This window comes from Tetrao urogallus (assembly GCF_951394365.1).
Source record: "Tetrao urogallus genome assembly, chromosome: 21".
Lineage (NCBI taxonomy): Eukaryota > Metazoa > Chordata > Aves > Galliformes > Phasianidae > Tetrao > Tetrao urogallus.
Window position 1 is genome coordinate 2,184,590 of NC_136834.1, and position 25,612 is coordinate 2,210,201.

The 25,612-nt window shown below is 45.5% G+C and overlaps 1 protein-coding gene across 1 annotated transcript in view; it reads left to right on the plus strand.

The window, feature by feature from the left end:
- Positions 1–19,897: 19,897 nt before the first annotated feature.
- The window catches only part of CAPZB (capping actin protein of muscle Z-line subunit beta), a gene marked incomplete at both ends in the record, with an annotated part of 35,748 nt that continues 30,033 nt past the window's right edge, over positions 19,898–25,612 (plus strand). The window contains one exon of the mRNA XM_079545636.1: positions 19,898–20,005. Coding sequence (XP_079401762.1) covers positions 19,898–20,005 — 108 coding nt within the window. The remainder of the gene's footprint in view (positions 20,006–25,612) is intronic.

Consider the following 25,612-nt stretch of genomic DNA (forward strand, 5'->3'; position numbering starts at 1 on the left):
GCTGCACAGAAGCCTGCAGAAGGCACAGTCCCTGCTTGTACCCAGAGGTGGAGAGCTTCCCTGCTGCTACACCAACCACAGCTCAAGCCCTTGAGGCTGTTACTTGTCTTTTCACCCTTTGCCCTGGCTTGTGCATAATGCAACATGTGACAAATTCACGTTCCCCTCATTAATTTTTGTTACAAAACTACAACTGACTTTCTTTTACATCCTGACTTTTGCCTGGGCTGAGTATATCGCCTCTTCTGGTGCAAGGCGTGTTTTCAAACAGTCCTATAGCATCTCTCTTGTCAGTTCCTTGTTGGGCATAAATGTGTTCCCAAACTCCTCTTTTCCAAAGAATACACATGTAAGTTCTCGCATATTTATTAAATAACATGAATCCCCTCCCACACACTTTTTTTCTTGCCAAGAGCAGCAGTAATCTGCATGGGAACACAGCAGCGTAGGAGTTATCTGCTTGAATTGGTTGGCACAGCCATAGTGGGTCCCCACTTGCTCTCAGACTGCTTCTTTCATGTTACAGAGAGAATGAAACCCAGGCTGGACGCTTCTCTTGGTTACCACTTTGGTTATTTTTTCTTCACACTTAGTGAGGAACACACATCAGTGTTTGCCAGCAGATACTGATGCTTATTTTCCTCTTGGAAAGCCTCCTTGCTGCTCGAGCCACAACAAAAAGAAGACTAAATCCAAATTCCAAGGAAAAAGAAACCCCTCTTCAGCAGGACATTGCCTTCAAGTGGGAAAAGTGCCAGAGGCTCCATTAAGTCTACTTTGTATTCTTATTGATTTTATGTGGAAGGCACTCAGATCCGTGGGGGTGAACAACAGGCTAAGGGCTGAGGTACTGCATTAGGAAACACAGCTCGTGATGCAGAGTGATCATTCAGCCCTTTACGGTGATCACATTCACATTAATAAGTCCATCCTGTGTCTGTGCTAATGTATTTTCATGCCAGTTTTGCAGAGCTGACGTAATGTTACATTCAGTTCCATCCAGCAGTGCTGGTTACAGTTGTCAGCCACAGCTGATTGAAGTGGAACTTTAAAAAACGGAACAAGACGTGTCCCAGCTCGTTGTGCTAATTCTGCTTTAAGCTGCTTTTGCCATGAATACGAAGTTTGGTTCAGGAACCTGAAGGAAAGCACTTTGCATGGAAAGATTGATCTGAGCTTTTGCTAACTCCTGTGTTTTGGCTTTTTCCCTTGCAGGAATCAGCACCACTACAGCACGCCTTCATTGGATGCCTGGCCTTCATTGGATGCCTGCTACTTTGTGATCCATTTTTTAGTTTGATTGTTGAAAAAGTGATACTGCTCTGTGCTGATAGACTGCCTAATGAATAACCCTGCAGAGAGCACTCCTCCTCAGCTCTTTAAGCACTTTTTTCCATGCAGATTCTAACTAGTGAACCGTGACTATTGTATGAAGAAGGAATCCAAGCCCTTACAACTCTTTTGGCTGGTATGTTAGCACGCTTCCAGTGAAGTGCAACGTGTCAAGGAAGAAGGAAAGGAATGGAAAGTTTTGTTTCTTTCTGGTGCATTTAATCAGCTTCTCCTTGTTTCTCTTTTAATGACAGGCTGGAGGCATTATTAGTGCAGTTAATGACCAAGCTTGACAAGAATGTTCTCTATATTCTTTGCTCAGGCTAAAGACAGTTCTGAGAGGTCTTTCCTATTGCACTTTCTATGCTTCAAATATAAAGGTAAAATTGCAATCACAAGCACAGGAGTAAACAGCATCCCTGAGTACACAATGAAGAGGCATGTGCTGAAAAACAAACAATCTCAGTAATTCTGCAGGCTGCTTTTTGGGATTGATATTTAAAGAAAGCCTCGTGGTCCTTTTGTGAGCAGGCTCTGCTGGGTTTTGTGTGGTGAGGTTTCAGATGTATCACTGACATTTGCCCATTGGCATCACGCATTCTGTGAAACACAACTGGGTGGAAATCTGTGGGACACAGAAAGAGTGTGGCTGCAAACAACTGCAAGGTGTTTGTGAAGGCACTCATGAGGGTGGGCAGGTACTCCTGGACTGAAATAAGCAATTATACGGACCTTTCAGGCCACTAAGTTTATTGCCTTTTATGTTATCCAAATGAACCTCTAAGGCAGGCAGTCTATCTGCCTGGATGCTGATGAAGAGTCTCGTTTTGGAGCCTTGTTTTAGTGCTCTTGGCAAGGGAGGAGGAGTGCCTCAAACCTCTCCAGATGGGCAGCATGTTGCTTTTTACCAAACGCCGTATTTTGATTTTCTCATCAGCTCTTGTACTGTATTGCAAGAGTACCCTCAGCAAAGCTGCCTTGGAATTGGACTGGGAAGGAGGCGGTTTTTATTGTTTGTGCAGCTATTTTGACAATGTGTACAAAGATCTCCATAGTGAGAACTATCTATGGCTTGAATACGAAATCCCAAACCATTGGGTAGCACTGCAGGTACCTTTTTTCTATATTAATTTCCAAGAAACGCTCAGTTTTCAGTCTCAAATCAAGTGAAGCTGCTGGTTTACAGACTGACTAATACAAACCAGCAAGCTAAACTTTACCACTGCTGGAAGTGGAGACTCTTGCAGCAGTAAACTCAATTTATGAGAACCCCTAATAAAAAGTTTACATATCTTTCAAGTGCCTCAAGCTGGACATGAAAGAAAATGGGCAATCTGACTGAAAAAAAAAAAGAAAGAAAGAAAAGAAAAAGAAGCCTAAGATGTCTTTTTCTTTAGTGGAAAAATGAGTGTTTGGTGAAGCGTTAAAGCTTTCTTTAGGACCTGGTTTCTAAGCATGTTCTCAGTTACATTTTGGTCCTGGCTAAATGCTGGAATAAACAAAATAAACAGGGTTTCACCATGCATGCAACACATGCAAGGAGGATAAAACAAAAAGCATATCGTGTTTGAAGGAGCTCTGGCTAAACGTGACAACGCTAAAAAAGAAGTATTTATCCTTTTGCTTCCTTGAATATAATCAAAAGTACAGGGAGAGCATATGTATTTTATAGTTGCTGATTAAAAGATGAAAAGCCTTCTTATTAGTTGCACATGAATCCGATGTTGTAGGGCTGGTAAGCCACCAACTAACATAATTGTTTGCTTCCTTTGTTTATAGGCCCTCATTCTAAGATGCATAATGCCTGCTGCTGAGCCTTTTGAGCACACTCCTGGCTGTAGGTGGATGACTCCATGCTGGGAGGTGTGGGACGTGCCTGGAGTGCAGCTAACGCCGCCTCACAGCACTCAGACCTACTGAATGTCCCCCAGCCACAGACTGAATAAGCTTTGTTTTGTGTCAGCCTCTTCGAGAACTGCAACAGAAGGTAGGATGGCCACAACTGCAGTTGCATACACTGAGTTTTCTGCCAGCTGAGATCTCCACACTGCAGATTGCAAGGAAGAGCTTGCTCCTACATCTTAATAAACAAACAAAAACATTCCCTTAAGCATGTCCTGCTATAAACAAGCAAAGCAAGCAGCTGGTCCTCATTTGAAAAGATGTTACATCAGTTTCAAAAGGAATCTGCAGATCTTCTTAATGCAAATATTTTTGGGAAAACAAAAAGCAGCTGCTTATGCTGCTTTATACCTATTAGCAGGAAAACAAACTCCAGGATGCTTGTATTTCTTCATGTAAGAAAAACATCCTCTTGGCATCGACATTCATTCAGATCTCAAATTGTTTAAAATATGGCAGGCTACATAAATCTGCATTTGCTCTGTCTTCAGCAAGCAGCTAGAAACCTTTTCAGTTCATTAACTGTAAGACCTAAAAGCAAAACAGTCATTGAGGAGTTTGCATGAGTTTTGTGACAAAAGCTGTGAAGCTTAGAGCATGTGTTTGTCCTCCCAGACCCTGCTGCAAGGAAAACGTGCACATTAGACGTGTGGAACCCTGTAAAAGGAAGGAATAATCTATTGAGTAATGAAGGCAGCCTTTTCTTAATTAGTGCTGGTAGGAACCTCTGAAGGAATGTAAGGACTGAAGGATGTGGGGACCGGGAAATAGAAGGAGCTTGGATTGCTGCAAGTTACAAACTGGCTTCAGGGAGGTTAGGCTGAATAGTACTGGCAAAGAATTGAATTTGGAGACTCTAAAGCAGGAAATGCCTTTTGAGGTCATGTGGCCTTTCTACTAGGCATTATTTCCCATCCTAGGGTTTGTTTGGTAGTGTTTTTTCATGTGCTTTTGTTTGTTAAGTAGCATAGCTCCTTTTTTTCCTGAGGTTATCATTCTTCTGCTTTCCACTCTTTGCCTCCCACAATCATTTTATTTCTTCACCAAAAAGAACAAAAAAACAAACAAACAAACAAACAAATCAACCAAATATAGGCCAAGGTTAACTTGGAGAAATGGGTAACAGTAACAGTCATCAACAGATAGGACAGTTTGGGTTTTATAATTCATGACCTCCAGCAGTTCCACCTCATGCTAACATGTCCCATCCCTGGAAATCAGCTTCTTGCCTTGAAGCTGAAAGTTGCAGCTGTTTTGCCCTATGTTGTTAAGTGCAGTGAGCGCAGCCCGAGCTGCCATCTCTTGGAAGGTTCTGCTTGGTATCTGAGAGCTACTAAAATTGACAGCCAAACCAAAAACATCTGTGATAATGTTTTAGTGGAAAGTCAGAGCTTGGCCTTGGCTATCTCCTGGCGGGTGGATGTACCACAAAATGTCACCTCCTAGGAAAAAATGAAGCAGTTCACTTAAGAATACATAAGTCCTATTACAATTGCACACAGGCTGTGGTTTCACACCATTGCATCAGAGCAGGAAGCAATGCATGACTCCACTTGACAGCATTTCCAGTTTCTACAGCAAAGAAGGAAAGCAAACAGAACAAGAGCTGGGCTTTTGGCTCACCAAGGCCAAGCCTGCAATGCAGGAGCCAGGGAGCACCAGCAGAGGGTTCTCGGGATCCTGGCACAAAGCTCTCATGAAGCACAGCCCAAAAGATTGCTCCCAAAACGCTGCAGCGGAGAGCTGTGCCACTACTGACTCTGACGTGCTCTGCACAGGAAGGACAGTCAGAAACGGAGATTGGTTTTACCTGAGATCACTGAAAGGCAATTTAGTATTTTAGGAAGAGATTTCTTCCAAGGACAGTCAGAGGAAAGCAGGAATGTTTTATTTACCCGTACGCCCAGACACACTCATTTTATTTCACAGATGTGTATCAGCTTCTTGAGCTCTAAAGTCACCAAAACGTGCGAGCACCTGCTCACCTTCCAGCAGGCACACGCACGCTTTACAGAATCAAAGCTACGCTCCCAGGCAAGCTGGACACTTGCTGTTCAAATTACCCTTATCCTTAATTAGCCAGAAGCCGGCTATTCCTCATCACCTGTCCGTTGGGACTGAAGGAATAGAGGAATAACCGCAGCACGCCTAGCCCTGCAAGCAGCACTCTGCAGCGCTAAGCGCTGCTCTCCCGCCCACCTTAGGGCGGCTTCAGGCGTTCGGGCAGAACCGCGAGACCGGCGCGCGGGCGCGCTCCCGCAGGCCCCGCCCCCTGCACCTGATTGGCCGCGCTTCTTCCGGTCTCAGCTTTCTCCACCCCCGCGCTGACGTTGGTAGCGCCTGGCGTTGCTCCCCCCGCCCTGCGGCGCGGAATGGTTCCTCCCGCCCTTCTCTCCCGCCCCGTACGCGCGCAGCGCTCCATACTTGGCGATGGCCGGCGAGCCGCGCTCTGATTGGTTGGACTGCGGCGGGAGGGCGGGGCGGCGCGGCGCTGACCCGGATGTTCACTCCTAGGCAACGGCGGAAGTGGAAGGGCCGCGGCCTGCCTCGGAAGGAGGGAGAGCGGAGCGGACCGGGAGGCGCCGCCGTTGCCACCGCCCAGCGCAGCCCCGCCGAGCCGCCATGGTGAGCGCCGCGCGGGCAGCGCCGGGATCCGCCGCTTCCAGCCCCACGGCCGCGCCCCGCCGCTTCCTTTTCCCTCCCCCGGGGCGGCGGTGAGGGAGGCCCCGGCTGCGGCCTGCACCGGGGGGAGGCGGTAGGGGCAGGGCCCACGGGGGGCGGTGGGGTAGGGCCAGGGGTTCCGCAGGATCTGGCGCCTCGCGGTGCCGCCGTCTAACGGAGCCGGAACGGGCGGGCGGAGCGCCGCCTCGAGCTCCGCGTCCCTCCGCAGCTGTGCGGAACCGGGAACCGACGGCGTGCGGGGCGGCCGAGCCCGGCCGGAGCGACACCGCTGCCCTGTGCGGTGTTCCCAGGGTTCGGGTTGGAGTCTTTGCCTTCTGCAGCCGCGCAGTCCGGCTGTGCCGTGTTGGCGGGAGGAGGTCGCCCAAGGGACAAAGCCTTCGTTTTCCCTTTGGTGCTATGCGTGGAGAAGGTGCAGCCCTGGAGGTCTCATCTCCTCTGGGCGCACCCAGCAGTAAGGGCGGAGCCGTCCTGCTGTGCCCGGCCCACCTGGCGAGGTGCCTGCCGAACCCCTGTAACACGGCGTGCCTCTAGGGCTGTAATTGCTCCGGTGTTGGTACTGCTCAGGAATTTGTGGTTTGACATTTTTTAAGACCGTTCAAATATAGTTAGGTTAAGAATGTGTCTGGCTGTACATGAAGACTGGTTGAGTAATCAATCCTTTGCTTCAACTGTAAGAATTTCAGAGGCAGTATCTTATCCTTTCCTCTGGAGGCTGAAGGTCCTGGTGATCCCACCACTTATATGGCCACAGGATGAAGATCTTTGGTTTCTAGTGGAAAGTGAAGAATGCCTATGATCAAGATTCTGTGCCTGTTGGAGCAAAGCTGTGTTTGGCACCTGTGCGTGGGATTGGTATGATGGAGCATCTAACTTCACCTGTGAATGTTAGACCAGGAGGCCTGGCTGAAGCCTTTGTGCACGAGACCTGCTGCAGGATTTATTAGTCAGGAGTTCAACCAACTGTCCTGACTTCTGCATTAGCAGAAATCCTCACACAGAAAGAATTGAAGGAAAACAAGCAGGCTTCATGTAAAACAACAGTGGTGATACTTGCTGCTTTTAAGGGAATGCAAAAATATACTATAAGAATAATTCAGTTGAGGTGTGTGACTTTGTCACTCTTCAGGGGAGATAAAGCACAAGCTCTTTAGAAGTCCTGTGAGTGCTATAAGCTTTTGCTGTCTTCTGATTTCTCATGTTTAGTCACGGAGAGCAGTGGGCACGGGAGAAACCTGACCAGGATCTCCAGTACTGTGCTAGACTCAGCAGTTGGGTGGACTTCAGGTAGGAACCTGTGGCAGCTGCCCCGTTATTTGTGTGTTGTGGTGGCTGTGTACACACCTGAAGGCTTGCTCACTGAGTGGGGCAACTGGAGTGTGGTTTATCCAGGCCTACTGCAAGAAAGGTCACTGGGCTTGGTTACAAGAGGTAAATGAGCTGTGGTGATGTGTTAATAAAACCTTGCTCTTATAATCAGCACTATGCAGACAGTGCAATTTCCAGTTTCAGCTTTAGTTCTCTTCTAGAGCACCCCCAGGATCTTTTGCTTTAATAGACAATACTCAGATGGAGCATGAAGGAGCTAAAATGGCACTGGCACAGCTGCTGTTTTATACAGGTGCTACCAAAATAGTGTAAAATTTGTGAAACCAGTCAACTGAGGAGGACACTTTTTCATCTTCTTGAACTCTGAGTCTGTTTCTGATTGTGATTGTGTCACTCTTGAAACCCATGGCATCAGCTCAGGGAAGGTTATCAGTGCTCACAGCATGTCCTTTGCACCTTGTGCCTCCTGAGAAATCCTGGTTTGAGTTATTTTGTAGAGTCTGTGTTTTGTAAGCCAAGTATCTGAGCTTAGATAATTGCTGTCTTAAAAAGCAAATTCTCAAAGTAAATCAAGTTGGTGGGTGTCGTTGGGACAGGGAGTGCTGTGATTGCAGTGATGTTAAATCTTTGGCTTGAGAATATTTGAACCACGAGATCTTCAGATGGGATTTCCTCATATGGTAAATATACATGCTGATATCTTACTAATTGAAATCTGGGAATGAACCAGAATGAAAGCAGAGTTTAACTCTTTTGAATTACTATTTTTAGTGCTTATTGCATTAGTAGTTAAATGATTCTCTGTGGCAAAGACACGTTCTACAGTTGTCTGCTGGGCTCCTTCTCAGTTGAGTTTCCCATGCAAAGGATGGCTGATGAGCTCCAGACTGCATGGAGAATTCTCCTGCCTGCCCTTTGGAGCTAAGTTTGGTCACATCCAAAGGGTTCCTTACTCTAATTCAAATTGTAGAGCTCATTTCTTTTTCCTCCCCTTGAACTGGTGCACATCATCGCCGTGCTGCCTCGAGTTTTGTTTCAACATGAAGCTGTTTCAGTGCCTCCTGAAGAGCTGCAATTTTACTGCCTGAGTGTGAAGTTCTGAAAGGTGCAGGCAGCTGGGGCTGGAGTTCAGGTCTGTGCTGAGCCTGGTTTTCTGTCCCACTTCTATACGGTGCAGTGATTGTGTTTTTTCCAAACAAAGGATGAAATTGCAAAAGTTAAAGGTGCTCAAAATGGAACTGGTCTCCTGTTTTCATCTGTATCCTCAGCCAGTCACTGTGCATTAAAATTTCACTCCTCTCTGTTGATTTATGTAAGGAGTTCTGAAGAGTTTGAAATGCCCAACCAAACCTTTGTCTCTCTTCCCCTAATGCACAAGATCCAAAGCATTGTTTTGCCCCCAGCTTGCCCACTTTTCCTAATTCCTTGCCATTTCCAGCAAGGAAGAGGGTAACTGCACTTAAAAGGGTGAGATTTCAAATCTGAATTTCCCCTGTGGGTGGCATCCATGCGGTGTGAAGGAGCAATGAATGTCTGAGCATTATAAACCTTTTCCCACCTTTCTGGTCCCCCCAGCTGTGCTGTAGTGCAGGGTTTGTTAGCTGGTAGGTTATGTTTGTTTGTTTATTTATTACAAAGCTTTTCTGACTTGAACAGGAATTCAAGGGTGAATGCTGGTCAAGCAAGTTTTAAATATGTCTCCCTGCTGGTTGAGCTGAGAGGTTTTATTACGAGGAGAAAATGGAGAATGCTTGTGGAAGCTGCTCTGCTTGTTTCCTAATTATAAAGTTGTAATTTTCCATGCCAAATGGAGTGGCAACCCAATCCTTCTGGCTTTTTAGCTGCAACAAATCTCCGAGTTCAGGAATCAGAAACGGGATCTGCTTCCTATCTGCGGTTGTCTAAAATAGGCTTTTATTTAGAATTACTTTAATTGTGTTAGGTAATACCTGGTGCTCGGTTTCCTAGAATGGTGGCTTGAGTCCTTGGCATCAAAGAATCAGACTTCCTTGTATTATTTGGTTCTCTTTTTGGCCCCACTGTCCTCCTTTAGGATTTAATGGAAGTGCAGCTTGCTGGAAGCCTGTGCTCTGTGAGCTTGTGCTGACTCGTCCGAGTTGGGCTGAGGAGTTGCAGAATGCATCTGTAGGCCCTTGACTTATCCAGCTGCCCTTCCCATAAACTACCTGCTTTATTCCTGCTGAATGCAAATTCAGCCTTGCTGCTTTATATTCCACTGGCGTAGCTTGTGTTATTTATCAGCACGGGGTTGATTTGGGAGCCCTGCCTCTTGGTTTAAACCCATAAGAAATTGCTTTCAGTGTTCATAGCTGGGCTGCAGAGCAAGTCATTGCTGGTGCTGTTCTGGAGGATGTCCTCCAGGTCTTTCAGTTACAGCAAGCAGAGCAGAGTTCTTGCTTGGTGCAGTGCCTTGGGATTTCCATCACATCCTTGTTGTGGAGCGGGAGGGCGAGCAGTGTGAGTGAAGGCAGAACCTGGGATCTGAGAATTTTAGCACCATCAGCTAGACAAGAACAAAAAGAGCACTTAAGAGGATTTTGTGCGGAAGGAAAAAGGGTTGAGATGGCTCTAAAGACATGAGCCTAGTGCTTGCCTTAAGCCATCAACCCACCCCACCGTAAATGAAATACTTTTTATTTCCTCCGGGAATTTTGTGTTCTTTCAGGTGATACTTTCTATCTTCATGTTTGTTAAAGTGCTGAGCTTGCCAGTGATGTCCTGTAACCTGGCTTCCCCTCTTTGCTTTGGGAAATAGCTGGATTTAAAAAAAGCTTGCTGCTTGCTGAGGCGGCTGTGTGATGGCTGTGCTGGCAACTTGAGACGGGCTCAAGAAACAAGAGATGGTTTTGTTGGCTTTTTTCTTTTGGTAAGACAATTCAAAGGATGAGAAAACTGTGAAATGGTGGAATGAGGTAAAATATCAGCTGCATCATGCTGACTGCAGCAGGTGAAAACTGCATTTATCCAGCAGTTCCTATCGCTGTGCAAATCCAAGGGTCGTCTTGGGTGCAGTGTGGAGAGCAGTGTGATCTTGTCTCCATGCTGACTGCTGTGCTGGATGGCCAAGTACAGCTTTCATGTGGCTGTTGGTACAGGTGGAGGTGCTGCAGAGTGGGGTCGGGTGAAAATTGGTCAAATGGAGTAACTGAACTTTGTGTGAAAGTTACACAAAGTGAAGGGGAAGTCTGACATGGATTGGGATTGGCAAATAAGTGCCTCGGTATAACCTGTCTGTTACTGAAACGTGTTAAAACCTTGGAAAATCAAGGCACACTGGATGGCAGCTGTCTGGATTGCACGCTGACTGCGGCTCTATTTTGGGGGGAGGTCAGGCATGTACATGAACAGCAAGAAAAGCATGAGAAAACATGGAAACGTTGGGTGAGCCTTGGAGTTATGGCAAGGGGAGGAATCCCAGGGTGCTTGAGTATCTTATTGGATGGAGATGGGAATTTCACGGCCTTAGTACAGGTGAAACCACTAGCTTCCTAGCTTAAAACTTTTCTTTGGATCCTTTGGATGAAGCTGAACTGTTTGCAAGCTTTGAGGTAGAATCGGCAAGGTGCATTTCACTGGGCACAGTTGAAAGGCATATTAACCTACTTTTGTGACCTTTTAGGCAATAGGAGAATGCTGGGGGGATGAGAGCTAATTAGATAACCTCTCCCTGTCTCCTCGCTGCCCTGCCAAGCATCCGATTACTTGCCAGAGTTATCCCATGAATTTACAACCCCAGCTACGAGACTCTGGGGTACTGGAAAGTGCTGAGCTCATCCCAAAGCAGCGGGCAGGAGCTGCACTAACAGCCCAGCATGGAGCTGTGTTGATTAGGTTCTCAGTAAGCATGTCTGTTTGTAGTCATTCGGTGATAGGGTATGTGCCTCCCTGCTGCTATAATAATGTGTGCTTTCTCTGCTGTTTTTGGTGTAACTTGTATGGAAAAAAAATGTAGGTTGCTGTTGGCTGGAAGGAGAATGCAGATCTGCCAGGCCAGGAGCAGCTCACTTTGTGCAAGGGGAAAAAATCTCCATCTGATTTGGGCAGCTCCTCTTCTGATGCTTTCGTGACCAAGTTGATTGGGATGTGAAACAAGCAGCACGTAGGATAAAACAGTGCTTGGAAGAGATCATCCGGGATTAAAAGAAAGCATCGCAAGCAGTGCCTTCACAGATGGTCAGGGTGGCAAATGGCAGTGCTGAATCTCGGGAGCTGTTGGGTTTGTTGTGATTAGTTTTTGTATTTAAAAATAAAATGGAAGGATTTCCTGTCTAATCACACCCATCTGAAGGTGCTAAATGCCCTGTGCATTCAGCTGTGAATATCCACTGGTAGACAAGTAGCTTCTTTGAGAGGTACCAAAGTCTGATACCTCAGTGCTCAGGGATTGTGGCACACAATGGAACCTCCTATTTTGCAATGTCCTGATAGCAGCATGTGCTGTAACACAGATCCTTGAATGACATGTGCTGGGATATGTGTTTTCCTATAGATCTTTTTTCTTAATTTCTTCTGCTACTTCACTTTCTAGAAGCAGCAAACAGAACCTGGCTGGCCTGCTGAAGCTGAGCCCAGTACTGCCATTGCAAGGGGTGCCAGCAGAATCAGCAAAAAGCATTCTATCTCTAAAGACTAATTTGAGCACTTCTGCAGTATTTGGGTGGAAGGCAAGAAGATGATCCACAAGAAATAGATGATCAGGCTGGGGAACCACCACAGACCTGTTCCATTGCCTTATTTCAATGGCTGTGCTAACCAAGTAGTCAGAAACAGCAAGCCTGTGAAGAAAGAATGAAGTGGAAAGATGGGGACAGCAGACTCAGTGATTTGGGGTGCATCTGCAGGGCAGAAGCAAAGAGGTAACAGGAGTTTCAGCAAAGGGCTGAGAGGATCAGGAAGATCCTTTGAACAATTTCCTGTTACAGGTTGTGAAAACTTGTAGCTACTCAGCAGTAATCGTGCATTGGATGAGTCAGGGTGGATCTGCACGTGGGGGCAGGGGAGCAGAGCCTTCAGTCTTTAGAAAGCAAGAGATGCTTACCTGCACGGTGCCTTGTACATGCCATGGTGTTTGTGGAGCTACAGGAAGGGATTGAAGCACAGTGCTGCCTTGAGTTGCAAGGAAATATCTGGAGGCATCTTAAGTTACTGGGTGCATTAAGTGACACTGAGTGGTTACAGTGTCAGAAAGCAGCCTGCGCCGGGATGTCTGCAGTGGGGGTGTGTGAGCTTGTGCTGCAGCCAGCATCTATACCAATAGCAAAGCTGCTAGGCAGATCCATAAACATCTTTACAAAGCGGATGCAGGACATGGATACGTTTTATATCTATCTGTAGAAATACCTGATGAAGAAAATGCTATTTTGTTCTTTATCCACACTTTAACCAAGCAAAAAGACACTCGCAACCATTGTGAGGTAACATCAGCCTAATTAAACTTATTAACATTGCTTAGACTAAGGTGGTCAGCTCTGCAGTCAACTCCAGTGACTTTAATCCCATTTATTAAAAGTTAGCAATGTGGTTTTGCAGTCTGCAGGTTTTCCATGCTGTCTCCTCTTTGCTCTTTCATGTGGGGCTAATAGATTGCATATTCACTTGATGCCATGATTTATTGGGAAATGACTTTTTGCAAACTTGATGCTTCACAGGAATTCTTGGCAGAAGATGAAAGCCAGTAAATTACATTGTCATGTTCAATGACAAGTTTAATAAATAAAACATTGTTTCTGTTACCCAGAAGACAAACACTGTGCAGAAATCATTAGTGATGGTGGAAAAAGGTCAAGATGAATAGCCTGTTCCCACAAAGCCTTGGTGCTGGTCCACGCTGCTTGTCTGTTTGTTGGACAGATGAGAAACTTGCACTGGGCTTTACACCTGGGGATGTGCTAGCAGGAATGCCTCTAGCTGAGACACAGCCCCAGGGAGCGTAAATTGGCTGCAGGAGCTGCTGAATTCCTGCTGCTACAGCAAAGGGAGCTACAGTCCAGTGGCCTGCCCCAAACTGCCAGGGTTGTTAGGTTTTCCTCAGTCGGTGTAAAGTAGTTTGACAGATAGTTGTTCCATGAGACTGAGCTTCTTAGTAAGGTAGTGCAATGAGCTGTGGTTTGTTTTGAAACTGCTGGATGGAAATGCCTTCAGTGTGCTGTAATCCATTTGGTAATTGTGTCTGAGGTTGGGCGAGGATGTTGGGTAGTGCCCTGCCAGCACTGGGCAGGGCTCACCTGATCTGGAGGTAAGAGTGATGAAGTCCAAACACAGAGGTTGAGTCAAAGGACACTTGAAAGCATCTGCTGAAAGGTAAAGCTGCAAGGGTTTGGGAAGAGGCTTCCTGCAAGCTTTGAGGAGATCACTGAGTGCAACTGCAGGAGGAGACCTCTCAGGTAGTGCTGCTCTTTCCCTCCAGGACTTGCCTTAGTTGTGCTGTCAGCCTGAAATAGTGTTAAGTATCCAATGTCACTAGCGTGCTGGTGGCAATGAAACTTAAGCTGCCTCATTTTGCTCTCCTTCCCGTGGATTATTTTAGTTCCTATGCAAGCCTTTGGAGCAGATGTAAGTTACTGTCCCCCTGCAGGAGGTCTGTTAAAGAAGAGGTGCCTTGTGAGTGCTCGAGGTCTGTGTATTCAGTTCATGGGCCAACACAACAAAAGCTGGTCAGGGTTGTCCTCTCACTTCTTGCCAAGCTTGCAGGTGACTTTGTCAGTGCATACAGCACCCAGACCTGAGTTTGGAGAAGAAGCTTGAAGGAGTTTTCATTCATTAACTAGCTCTAGTGCTGCGTTTTCATGGCTTGCTCAGCTGTTTTAAATGGGAGAGCAGAGGAGAATGAAGTATGTTCTGCAGGAGAACATCTCTGAGCAGGATTCACTGGTGTGATGTGTAGAGTTGCTCTGTAAGTTCGGGTTACACAGTAACTCAAGTACAGCACTTTCAGCTCAAATCTTCCAATCCGTCACTTCTTGCTTTTGTTTTAATCTTCAATCCTCATCTCACATCTGTGGAAGGAGCATTCTCAGCAGCTGGTCTATCTTGTTTGATCTTGACCACAGCACTAATGTAACAACAAATTGAGCTACACGTTACTAAAGATATGTGATGGCCATAATGGTTTGGGAAGATAAAAACCTCTGGATCCCATCCTAACCAGAGAGTAGTCCAGGAGAAGGAGTCTGTCTGCATCAGCATCATGATCAAAGATTATTAAAAGAACTCTTCTTTATTACTATCCGTGATGCAATGGATCTTCAGCTTTTACTACATGTGATTGTTTCCTCAGTGTGCAGTCAGACCTTCTCCCACTGGTGCTGCCAGGAAGCCGTGATTTATAGCAGTATTACAAGTGGCTTTAGATAGGATCTGCCAGAAGAGGGTTAATAGTTGAGGGAAAAATTATGAGGGAAAACAGATTGCAAAGGGTGCGTGGAGCTGATGGAAGTGTCCTGAATGCAGGGATTCATAGATTGGATGGAGTTATTCCCCTTCCCATCTAATATCCTAAAAAGTGAATGCTGACAGCCTGTTGTGCCGGGAGCCGGCGGGGAATCCTGTGCTTAACATACGGCTGTGCTTCTCATTGCTCAGGGTTACAATAATTGAACCCTTTGCTAAAGCTTCTAGCAGTAATACTATCCTATTGTGTAATTTGAAAGAGGAGGCTTCTGCCTTTTGAGCTCGGGAAGTTGGCAAGGAGGAAAATGACGAGGAGGATGGGAAGCCACGTATCTGTTTCAATTAAAGAAATTTAGTGTTTAGTGCCACAAAGCTGAAACATTAGTCAGACATTCCTGTTGGGAGAACTGGCAGGAAATAATATGATTTACAATCTGGGGTATGTCTGCAACATAAAAGGAAGAGAAAAAGTCATTTGCTGGTTGCGTACTTCTGGTCCTGGATTAATTTACGGAGGTATTTTGCTTGTAAGCTGACCAGCGATCAAAGCACTCTGATGTGTGATTGCTTCAAATTGCCTAAGTTAAGCAAATATTCTATTTTCGGTGTCCCTTTGGGTTTTCATCTTTTATTTCAGTTCTCTGGAAATTGAGATGCCAGCTTGTGCTTGAAGTTTGGTAACTTTTCACATTCCAGGCTGGAACAAATCTGAGTACGAGCAGCTTGCAGACCCCAGGTCATCACCAGGGGCCTGGCAGCCACGCCATTTCAGAGCCAAGCCAGAGTGTTCAACTGGTAAACATGGGCAGCACTGCACAAATAATGGCTGTTTTCACATGTGGTGTGGGTTTTTTTTTTTTTTTTATGCCTTAATCATAACTTGTGAAGTCGTTTTTAGGTCATCTAGTTCTTCTCAACTTGCATCAGAGACTGGAGACGGCGTGGGTCAGAGCGGCGCAGCCAGACCTGGTGTGGATGGGCGTTATGCTGGGTTCTGGTTGGAAAGATTTGCTGCCCCAAGTGGCTTATTTCCCAGAACAGGCTGAAATAGGGAGAAGTGCCCAGTGCAGCAGCACTTGGCTGCCCCAGCTGGTCTCTCTTGGTTCAGGAGCGAGCTGAAGGCAGTGCTCAGATAGAAACGCGACGCAGAACTGAAACCAGTCTGGTTTTTCTTTTTGAAGAAAACGCTGAATTCTGTTTGTGCTCAGCAGCAACGCAGGCAAATGAGCAGGAGCCGTCCAAACACAGCTGTGGGGGCCAAAGAATTCAGTCTGCAGTGTTGTGATTTGTGGTGGTCAGCCTTTGAAATGAGCCTTGTAGAGCTTGGAGTGTGGGTAGCAGGCAATGGAGAGATGGGAAAACCTGGGAAAGCAGCCTATGAATTTCTGTAAATGTTGGTAGCGACTTCCTTACTCTGTGCAGCTTACATCCACTTTCATGCTGGCTGCCTACACGTGTAAGGTCAGAGGAGTCCCTTGCTCTTAAATAACAGTGACCTTAATATGCCCTCTTTCAGGCGCTGGAACATGGAAACATAATAGTTTACCACATGATCAACAAACCCTCCTCAAAACAATCAAACACACTGCAATGGCTTCCTGACTTCCTTCTTTGTGGCTTCTGCACTGAAGGACATCTGTCCATCCTCAGCCTTCTAACACAGCTGCTTACTCCTGTATGAACAGAATAAATGAACACGTACACAGCCGTACCTCTGTGCAACTATGCTCTTAGATAACTTGGTTTTCTCCAGATTCAGTGCTGTGCTGAGATGATTTGTGGCTGTTTTGAGAGTGTTTCTGTTTTTGCTGTGCTTGGCTTGTTTGCTAGAGACTGCAGAGAAGAGCAGAATGCAGGCAGAGGAAGCTAAACAACCATTCCTATAGACATATTCATAGCATTTTGCCCTGCGGTAGATGGGAGCAGTATAGCAGAATGGAGATAGCCAGATATCTTAGAGGAAACTTATTAAGAAGAGCTTTCATCTTGACTAATATTTTCAGTCTTTGAGATTCCTGTGATCTTTGAAATCCTTCAGTGACTTGAGCTGTAATAAAACTTCATTTAGAATTTCTGTCTGAGCTCCCTACTCCTCCACAGGAGTTCTGTGCTGGATATAACAGTGGGATGGGGGAAAGCAGGCTGGTATCAAGTAAACACTAAGCTCATTAAGTCCTGCAGCCTCAAAGCGCTTGGCTTCGAGTCCAGGCTGAGAGAGGGCTGTCTGATCACCTCACCAAGCAGGGGGATAAGCCTCTCCATGGCTAAAGGCAGGAATTCTGCAGTGTTTTGTCTAGAGGTCTATGAAGGAATTGTCTTCAGTATGCAATTTAATGACAGCCTTAAGCAAGTGGAGATCTAGAAGAAGTGAAGGTAGAGTGGAGAGATGGATGGGCTCAGTTGTTGTAATGAGGTGAGGTGTATTCTGAGTTCCCAAAGAGCACCTTTCTCCTGCACAGTTTGTGTAAGAGTTTTGTGGGATTTCCTATTAAAATGCCACTGTCAGAATCACAGAAAAACATGTTTGTTCTTCTGTAGCATCAGGAAATGTGTGCTGCTGGGCTCAGCACCTTAGATGTGATGCCTCTTAAATATCTACAGTTATTCCATACATACCCAGCTGGGGCAGAGATTGGAAGCAAAGGATGTGTGTGACCACAGGCCTGGTTCCTAGAAACCTTGCTTCCCCAGCACAGAAAGAGCCAGGAGCGTTTGCTCCTGGTAGAATTACTCATTCTCTTCTGAAAAAGGGCATAATGAGTGCATCCAGCACCCAGACATACGGCTGTGCTGCTGTGTGTGCTTTGTATTGCCTTCTTGTTTGGGCCAGCATGGATTTGTGCTGGGTTAAAGTCACCATATAGCCACAGACTTAGGCGTAGAGATGCATCAGAACCTGCCTTTATTTCAGTGCTTTAAGGGATGTGCAGGCAAGCCATTTAAATATTATTTAAATACTCTGCAGGAAGGCTGGAATCCTGCTGTTCAGCCTCGCTTCTCCTTCAGGGAAAGAGATGCTTCTCAGTGTATGCCTGGATGTTTTTGAGCTTTTCTTGGTTGCATGCAGCTGCTTGTGCCAGCTGTGGCTGAATGCCTTTAAGAATCTCTGCCTTAAGCAGTCTTGCTCGTGTATTTTCACAGCTGTTAATGAATATACTGTTATAAAAATGTCAGTACAAGTTCTTCTGGTTGTCCATAAAAGGATTCTGCAACTGCAGAAGATAATCCTTCACTCAGTGCAGTTTATTTTGAAACTGCCATACTATAAAACACCTTCTCTGAGGTTGCACTTTAATAGTGGGTTTTTAACATTATTATTTCCTTAGTTTTTTGTCTGTCAAACAATTCCAGCTGGCAGAGCACTTCCGTGAGCGTTTCCACAATCTCCAAGCATGGAGCATGACCTTGCAATCACATACCAGCTCTCCTGTGACGTAAGGGATAGCAGGAGGTAAAGATGTCACTTGATGTGATAGATCCCCTGCCTGGGCTTGGCTGTTGCAGAGGGGCGCTCGTAGCCCACCTCAGTAATGCCTGAGGGGTGGTTGCAAGGAGTTTTCCTTTCCCTCTATTTGGAGAAGGACACGGGATGTTGCTGTCAGTGGGGAGCTGGGATTTTTGTCCCTTAGTTTCTCATGATGCCCATGGGTTATTCCCCAGCTCATGCCTGGATTGGTGTTTCATCTTCAGCTGATGTGAAACATCCTCCTGCGAGGAGGACTGTTGTCGGTGTGGAAATAAGAGGAAAGGAGTGACTGTGCTCATAAGCAGTGTTTGGAGGAGCTTCCTATTCTTGAGCTTGTGACCTGCAATGGACAGCTAATGGAGAACAGCAGCACCAGGGCTGTGGGTTTCTCTGCCTGTTGGTTCTTCTCTGCAGGCTCATTTCTTCTGAGGATTTGCTTGTCACGTTACCCAAGCACTTAAAGAGTGTGGGGATTGAATGCACCCTTGATTAGGGAATGCGTTCTCCTTTGATCACAGCAGCTGCCTGCTGTAAGTTGTGCTCTCCGTGCAGAGAGGTGAGTTGATGCCTACCTGCCTGTAGAGCTGGGGTGTTTTTCCAAAGGTGATGCCCAGTAACCTAAGAAATAACTACACAATCTCCCCCAACCGGTCTGTCTGACTTGCTGTCCATGCGATATTTACCTTTTGATAATGAATGGGCAATGCCTTTTTAGATCTGTTTTCATAAAGCTTGACTTCCTACTGCTTCTCCTCGGCACGGGGGCTGCTACTTGAATCTCGTGGCAATGCAGCTGCTTCAGTTTCGAAGCCTTTAAGTACATCTTAGAGCTTGGTTGGATGTAGGAGGAGAAAATTAAAGTTAAGCCTGTTGTGTATGGGTGTCTAGAAGTAGAGAAACAAAAAGGGAGGGGAAGAAGCAGTGAAAATAAGCTTGCTGTGCTTCAGGATGGCAATGTGCTGATGAAAGGAATGTGCTGTTGGGTTTGCAGGGAAGTGACACTCGCCCTTGGTGAGAAGAAGAGCAAAAGGTTGTGCTGGGAGCTTGGTTCCGCTCACTGAGTGCCTGTGATGATGTCTGTTGCAGATTTTCCAACTCTGAAATGATTCTTAAGCTTTTATCTTTTTCCGTGTGGAATTTATTGAGAGGCCAACTGTAATAAACCCCACTGGAGCGTATTGCTGTGGTTTGTCAGGAGAATTAAAGCTGTTGATTCCTTAGATACAGGCAGCTTTTAGTTTGTCTTTTGGCATAAGAAGGAAATAATGGATCATACTTTGTGCATGTTTCACTTTGTTTTTTGGTAAAGCTGAAGGAGGGGGGGGTGAGATCTGTCGGAACAGAATTTGCCTTGGGTACTGATTGTCTTGAGCTGAATGACACAACACGAATGAGGAAGTGCTCGGATTGTTTCAGGAGAAGGAACTTTCAGTTCCCTAACCCAGATTAATGTTGAGATAGCATGGAAACACATTGCATTGAGTGTTTCCTGAAGTGTAGGAGACAGTTTTTGGCGAGGATTGGACTGCTTGGTGTTAAATTGCTGGCGTGGCACCAGCTTAAACTGGGCCCTTTGAACTGGGCTCTAGAATCCTTCTTGCAATACCATGTGAATAATCAGTGATCAAATGGTTCCAAACGGTGTTTTATCAAAATGTTTTGATGTAAAACATTCTGCAGATTAGAATTGCTCTCTCTCTCCCCGTTAGGAGGGTTGACAAGCACCACAGTTCCAGTTCACCTGACTTTGTGCTTATCTGTGCATACTGTGACAGAGGGATGTTTTTGTTTCTGCAGAGTGACCAGCAGCTGGATTGTGCCTTGGATTTGATGAGGCGTCTGCCTCCACAGCAGATAGAGAAGAATCTCAGTGACCTCATTGACTTGGTGAGTACTGCATGCTCCAACCAAATCATGACTGAGTCCTGGGTGTGACGGATCTGGTATGTAAGAACATTTCCTGAGGCATCTCCCAGGTATGGTGATCTGCAGTTCTCTCCTCCTGTTTTGAAATGGTTGAGGAACTGCCCACAGAACGCCAGGAATCCGGGTGTTTGTTGTGGGCAGACCAGCAGGTACTGCTGTGAGTGCATGGAGATGCTTTTGGGTAAAGGGTCATCAGCACCTTTCTCGATGGAGTTGTCATCAACAGCTTGAAGGCTGCTTTTTATTCCAAATAACTGGACAGTTCATGCAAGTTGGGTGCATGCCCTCACACTGAGTATTCTCTCCAGATTAGCTACTTTCCAGTCCGCAGGAACTTTTACCATAGATGCAGCAGTGACACGTGCTTTGGAGGCCTTACTGCAACAAAATATTGCAGGGTTAGAGCACTGCAGTTCTGGAGAATGCCCAGATCTATTTATACATTATGACATACCAGGTATTCTGCAGTCCTGTGAGTATCCAAGAAAGAACCCTTGCCAACTACTTTGTGCTGATACCTGTTTTCTGCTTGCCATGCAACGTTCATTATCCTTTCATAAATTGGTAGCAAAGTAACTTAAGTCTTACACAGTACATGGATTCCCATTCTCAGTTGCATATGGTTGAGTTGTGCATTCTGTGAAGTGATATGCTATGCATTTGGGTTTATAGTGGGCTTGTTAGTGTCAACTGTCCCTGAAAACTGTGTGCCACAGTTGCCTCTAGAGCAGGTTCAAGTATTACTAAATGCAAATGTAATCTGTATAGAACCAACTGTAGAGGAAGCTGGGAAAATGTTTTTCCAGTGTCCACTCTGAATGTGATTTATGCTTAACAGTTTTCTGACCTCAGCTTCCAGAGTTTTGTAGACAGGGATATTGAATTTGGAACGGAGCTGTAAGACCTTTGAATTAAGACTTTTCAAGTTTTTCAATTAAGACTATCTTCCTGTGGAAATTGCAGCCCTTTCCTTTGGTGGAGCTGAACCTTACGCATGACTCTCAGACAAGATTTGTCAGCCACTTTAAAAACCTGGTGGTTCTGCATATAGCATCCACTTGAACTGATACCTCTTAATTAAACTGCTTCAGTTGCATCCAAGCTGTTTGCCATCTTTGTGTGCAGAAGAGTGGCTGCTTAACAGGGGAAAACGCAGCTGAGAAGTCTGTTCTTAAGTGGTGTTGCAGCTGGTGTTGGTGAACTTGGGAGGAGTCCTACGGTGAAAGAGCTCTGGCTGACTGGAGTTGATCAAACTCTATTTAAATATTGCATTTGGTTCCATAAGCCAAGGTGTAGGTAAGAAAGCTCTGTGGGTCAGGGAAATAAATCATTCCCTCCAGGAAGGGATTATTTCTCTTTCTTGAAACCATTTAGTAATTGTCTACATCTGTGCCACCAAAACTCTTGGCAGCTTAAGGCATCATTCTTGTGGCTGTTGCTGGAGGTGGGACGCAATAACTAAATCCTGGTTTGATCTGGTACGATACAGTAGGTTTTCTGATGAAATGTTGGAGGAATGAGTGGATATCAAGGTTTGAGCAACTCCAAGGACCATCCAGAACGATGAGTTGTTTGGAGAGCCTATGGTAAGCCTGGCTGTGTAATTGGTATGAGGTTTTTCTAATGACTCAGAAAATTGCTAGTTACCTCTCAATGTTGGAATTACTTTTGGATGGTGCTCATTAGTGTTCTACATGCTTTCCATCAGCAGCACGCTCTGGGGGCTTCTTTTCATATTGAAAGTGTAACATGAAACAGACCAGTTTGAAACATGCTTATGAGGAGGGGTTGTATGATTCCCTCACTGGTTCCTGCAGTCCCTTCTGTGGGGTGGAGATGACATAATGTATTAAAACCAGTGTGATTTATTTATAATCTGTAAACCTCTTCTGCAGCCCACTCTGAGCCTGACCTCCACAAGATAGAAGCCTGCAGTATTTAGATAAGAGCAGTATATGCACTGCCACCTTGTAGGAATTCCAAAAACATCATGAGCCAGCCTCTAGCAAATAGTTTTTTGACCTTTCTTGGCAGGTTTCATCCAAACCTTTACAGCTGATGATTTTTATTCTGTTTGCTTTACCGTTACCAGACAATAACCTCCTTGATGTAAAAGGTCAAGCATGGCAGGCATGAGCAGGTTCATTAAATTTGTGATAGAATTATAAAAGATGGCACCTTGACTTCTGCTTCCTTTCTATTTGGTTTCCTTGCTTCATTGCACTTCCATGCTGGAGTAGACTTGGAACAGAGACCTGAGTCTTGGTTTGTTTTTTTTCACTCTCCTGTGGGAAGCATGGGTTATTCCTTGGTCTGTTTGCAGTTCAGCTTTCCATCTTTTGATAGGAGATGATCTGCAGAATGATGCATAGCTACTGTTTTGATGCTTATTTAAACCTGTTGAAAGACATGGATGGTGACTTAAACGTGTCTGTATGCAAAGTGTTTTCAAAACAAATCCAGGAAGAAAGTAACATCTATTTCCTAGGCTTGTCATGCTGCTGGGAAATCTAGCTGTGCTAAATGTCTTCCCTCAGGTTCCTATTATTCGATACCCAAAGCTCTGCTTTGTAATAAAAAGAGCATTTTGGTGCCAGAAAGTGTATGGAATATGTTCAAGGCTGTCCATTACTGCCCCCAAGCGTCAGGCTGGCTAGGCAAGGGGTCCAAACTTGAACATGAAGTAAAAGGTTGGGGGAAAGAATAGGATTTTTGGGTCACTGGCCCTCATCAGACCAGACAGTTTTCATTCATTAGCAAAACAATCTGTGGTTTGCCCTTTTACCACATCTGTTGTTGCTTTTTCAGACTGCAGAGTCCTCAATTAGAGTTCATTAGAGACCTTGTCAATCACAGGACTCAGGAGCCCTGCCTGAAAGAAGCTGTGCAGGGTGCTGGTGATGTGCCTTGGCATGGAATGCACTGCTTGGAGTTCAATTAGTTGTTATTTGTAAAATAGACTACTTGGAGGCTGTCAGAATGTGCAAGAGGACTTCTAAATCACTAGCAAATGTGTTTAGTGCAGGTATGTGCCTTTTTAAGGGCAACTTGTTTAAAGTGTTTTTTTCTGTGTAATGTCTCTGGAAAATTGTATGAGGGAAGCCTTGAAGCCTGTACCTGTGAGCCAAGCGTGGGGTGTAAAGCAGGATGCATGAAAAGGGCATGAAGGGATTGCACTGCTCATGCAAATCACACTTTCTGGCACTAGAAAAGAGGCTGGTAGTGCTGTTAAATGGCTTATACTGACAGATCAGAACCCATTTGTGGGAGTTGCCCTCCTGCTTCCTTACTCTGAAGGTGACAGCTGTGCAGTAAGCCAGTCCTCACATACCTTCAGCTGTTCTCTTTCCAAAAGAAACAGCACAGAAGACATCAGCTTTCAGGTGGAGCTGTTGTGGAGGACCAATGCTGAGGAGGTGGGTGAGCAGTGGCTGAATCCCACCTTCCTGACACCCTTCCCATCACAGTGTGGAGGAGGGGTTGGCAGTGCTCATGGGCCACGTGCACAAGTAAGGAGTCTGCAGCTGGGATGTCTTGGTGACTTTGGCTTCAAGTATGGAAGTTGATGTGCCCTCTGTGTTGGTAAAAGTTAAGCAGGTTCCTCTGCAAGTGAGAATTTCCTGCAGTGTTTAATTTGGATGCTTGCCTGTGGGTGCATGTATAAATTAAATGAAAGAAATCCAGCTGACTCAGAAGAATCAGATGGCTGGCATGAAGGTGAGAATTGTCCTTGTAAAACTTGACTGTAGAGTGGACAGGCAGACTTGCCATGCACAGGGCTTGCTCACAGCCATGCCTTTCTTTGTCTCTCTCCCCACTAAAGCTGGTATTCAGCTTATCCCATTTTTATCCAGTGTTAAACGTGAAGGCCTTCTTCTCATAAAGCCTCAAGTTCTTGTTGCCATGGAAGAAACAAAGCTCAAGTTCTTCTATCTATAAATCCATTGCTAACTTTGTTAGGTGTTGTCTGGTTTCTCCCAAGGGTCATTTGCAGTTACGGTTTTGAGGATGACCTCCTATGATGAGAAACATCAAGCAAAGATGAATGCTTAATTATTTTAGTAGCATGTGTTGCTAAGAAGTCCCACAGTGATGAATTTATGCTTGTATAAACCTCAGATGTTGAAATATTTGAACAATATTCATGAGCTTGCTTCACATAGCTAGTGTGCTTCCAGACAAGCCTCAGATCTGCTTGTATGCCTTCAGTAACAGAAAATACATTAAGCTGGAGAATTTATCCTCTGGAAAACTGCACAGACCATAAAGAACATGAGAATGTGACTGGAGCTTTATGTATTTGGAATCCAAAAGCCTGAGCAATCTGCAGTACTGAGAAGAAAGATAAAATAATTGAGTACAGATGGCTAGCTGCACAACTAGTGATGGTGGAAGATTTTTCTTCTTTTAATGAAAATTAAAATAAAATTGAGACTTAAGGAGTGGAGACAGAAGGGCACTGACCAACCAGAGCTGGGTTTTGCCCTGCTGCTGGTCCTCAGCTTGCTGAGCAGTGTGCTGGGCTCCAGGCTGGTAGCAGCCAGTTGGCTAAAGAAAGGGGCTCTGGCTCTGGGTGAATTGATGGTGGGTGAGAGCCAGTTTTCCATTTGGTGAGTAGCTGTAAGCAGGAGCTTTTCCAGCTAGAAAAGATTCCCTATGGTTCCTTGATGGCAACTGGACATTGCAGTTCATCTAAGTTGTCAACAGAGCACTTGGCATAGAGCTTGCGACCTCCCCATGCATGAGACCACGCATTGTTTCACTTCTGGCTTCAATTTCACCTAAGTCTTTTTCTTTTTAAGCCTAAACTGTACCTTTTTTTTTCTTCCAGGCTCTTGCCATTGCATTGCTGCTGTTAACAAGCCCTTGAATTGCCTATTTAAATCTCTTCCTAAAGGAATGTAGGGAGGGGAATCGCCTGATGAGCTTGAATCCTAATTAGAAAACTATCTAAGTTCTTTTAAAGGTCGTGGGGGAAGTTAGACTATAGAAACATCAGGAGGAAGGACTGGAGAGAGTATGTATGCCTCTGCCTTTCCCATGGCTGTCACTGGGTATCTCCACCACCAGCTGGATGCACAGCCAGCACTTCCCAAGATACTGATACGCTGTGACGGCTCATGGGACTCAGGGCTGGTAATGGGATACAGAAGCCTTCACCTGCAGGTCACTAGTCAGAGTGTGGGGCATCTCCTTGTGCCTGCCAGATGGCTAGCTTTTGTTTCTCACTAAGCTGCATAATGCTGAATCCAGCCCTGGTTGTCACCTTTCAGACAGTTTAGCTGCACTTCCTCGAGCTAAGCTGAAAATGCCTGTAATTAATTTCTGCCGTGACATCGTTAACTAGACGAACCTAGCTTTACAACCTAATTAGCATTTGCCTTTTGCCAGAAAAGCGAATTGATTTTTATTTCACTTTTGCAAATTCTTACAGCACTGGGCTGCAGTGCAAATACTCGAGTCAAGCTGAGCTGCTTCCAATATCAGTTATATCTGGCCTTGAACAGAAGTCCATTTAAGTGTCATTTAATAAACAAAGCTTAAAGAATGTGTGGCCCTTGGACATCT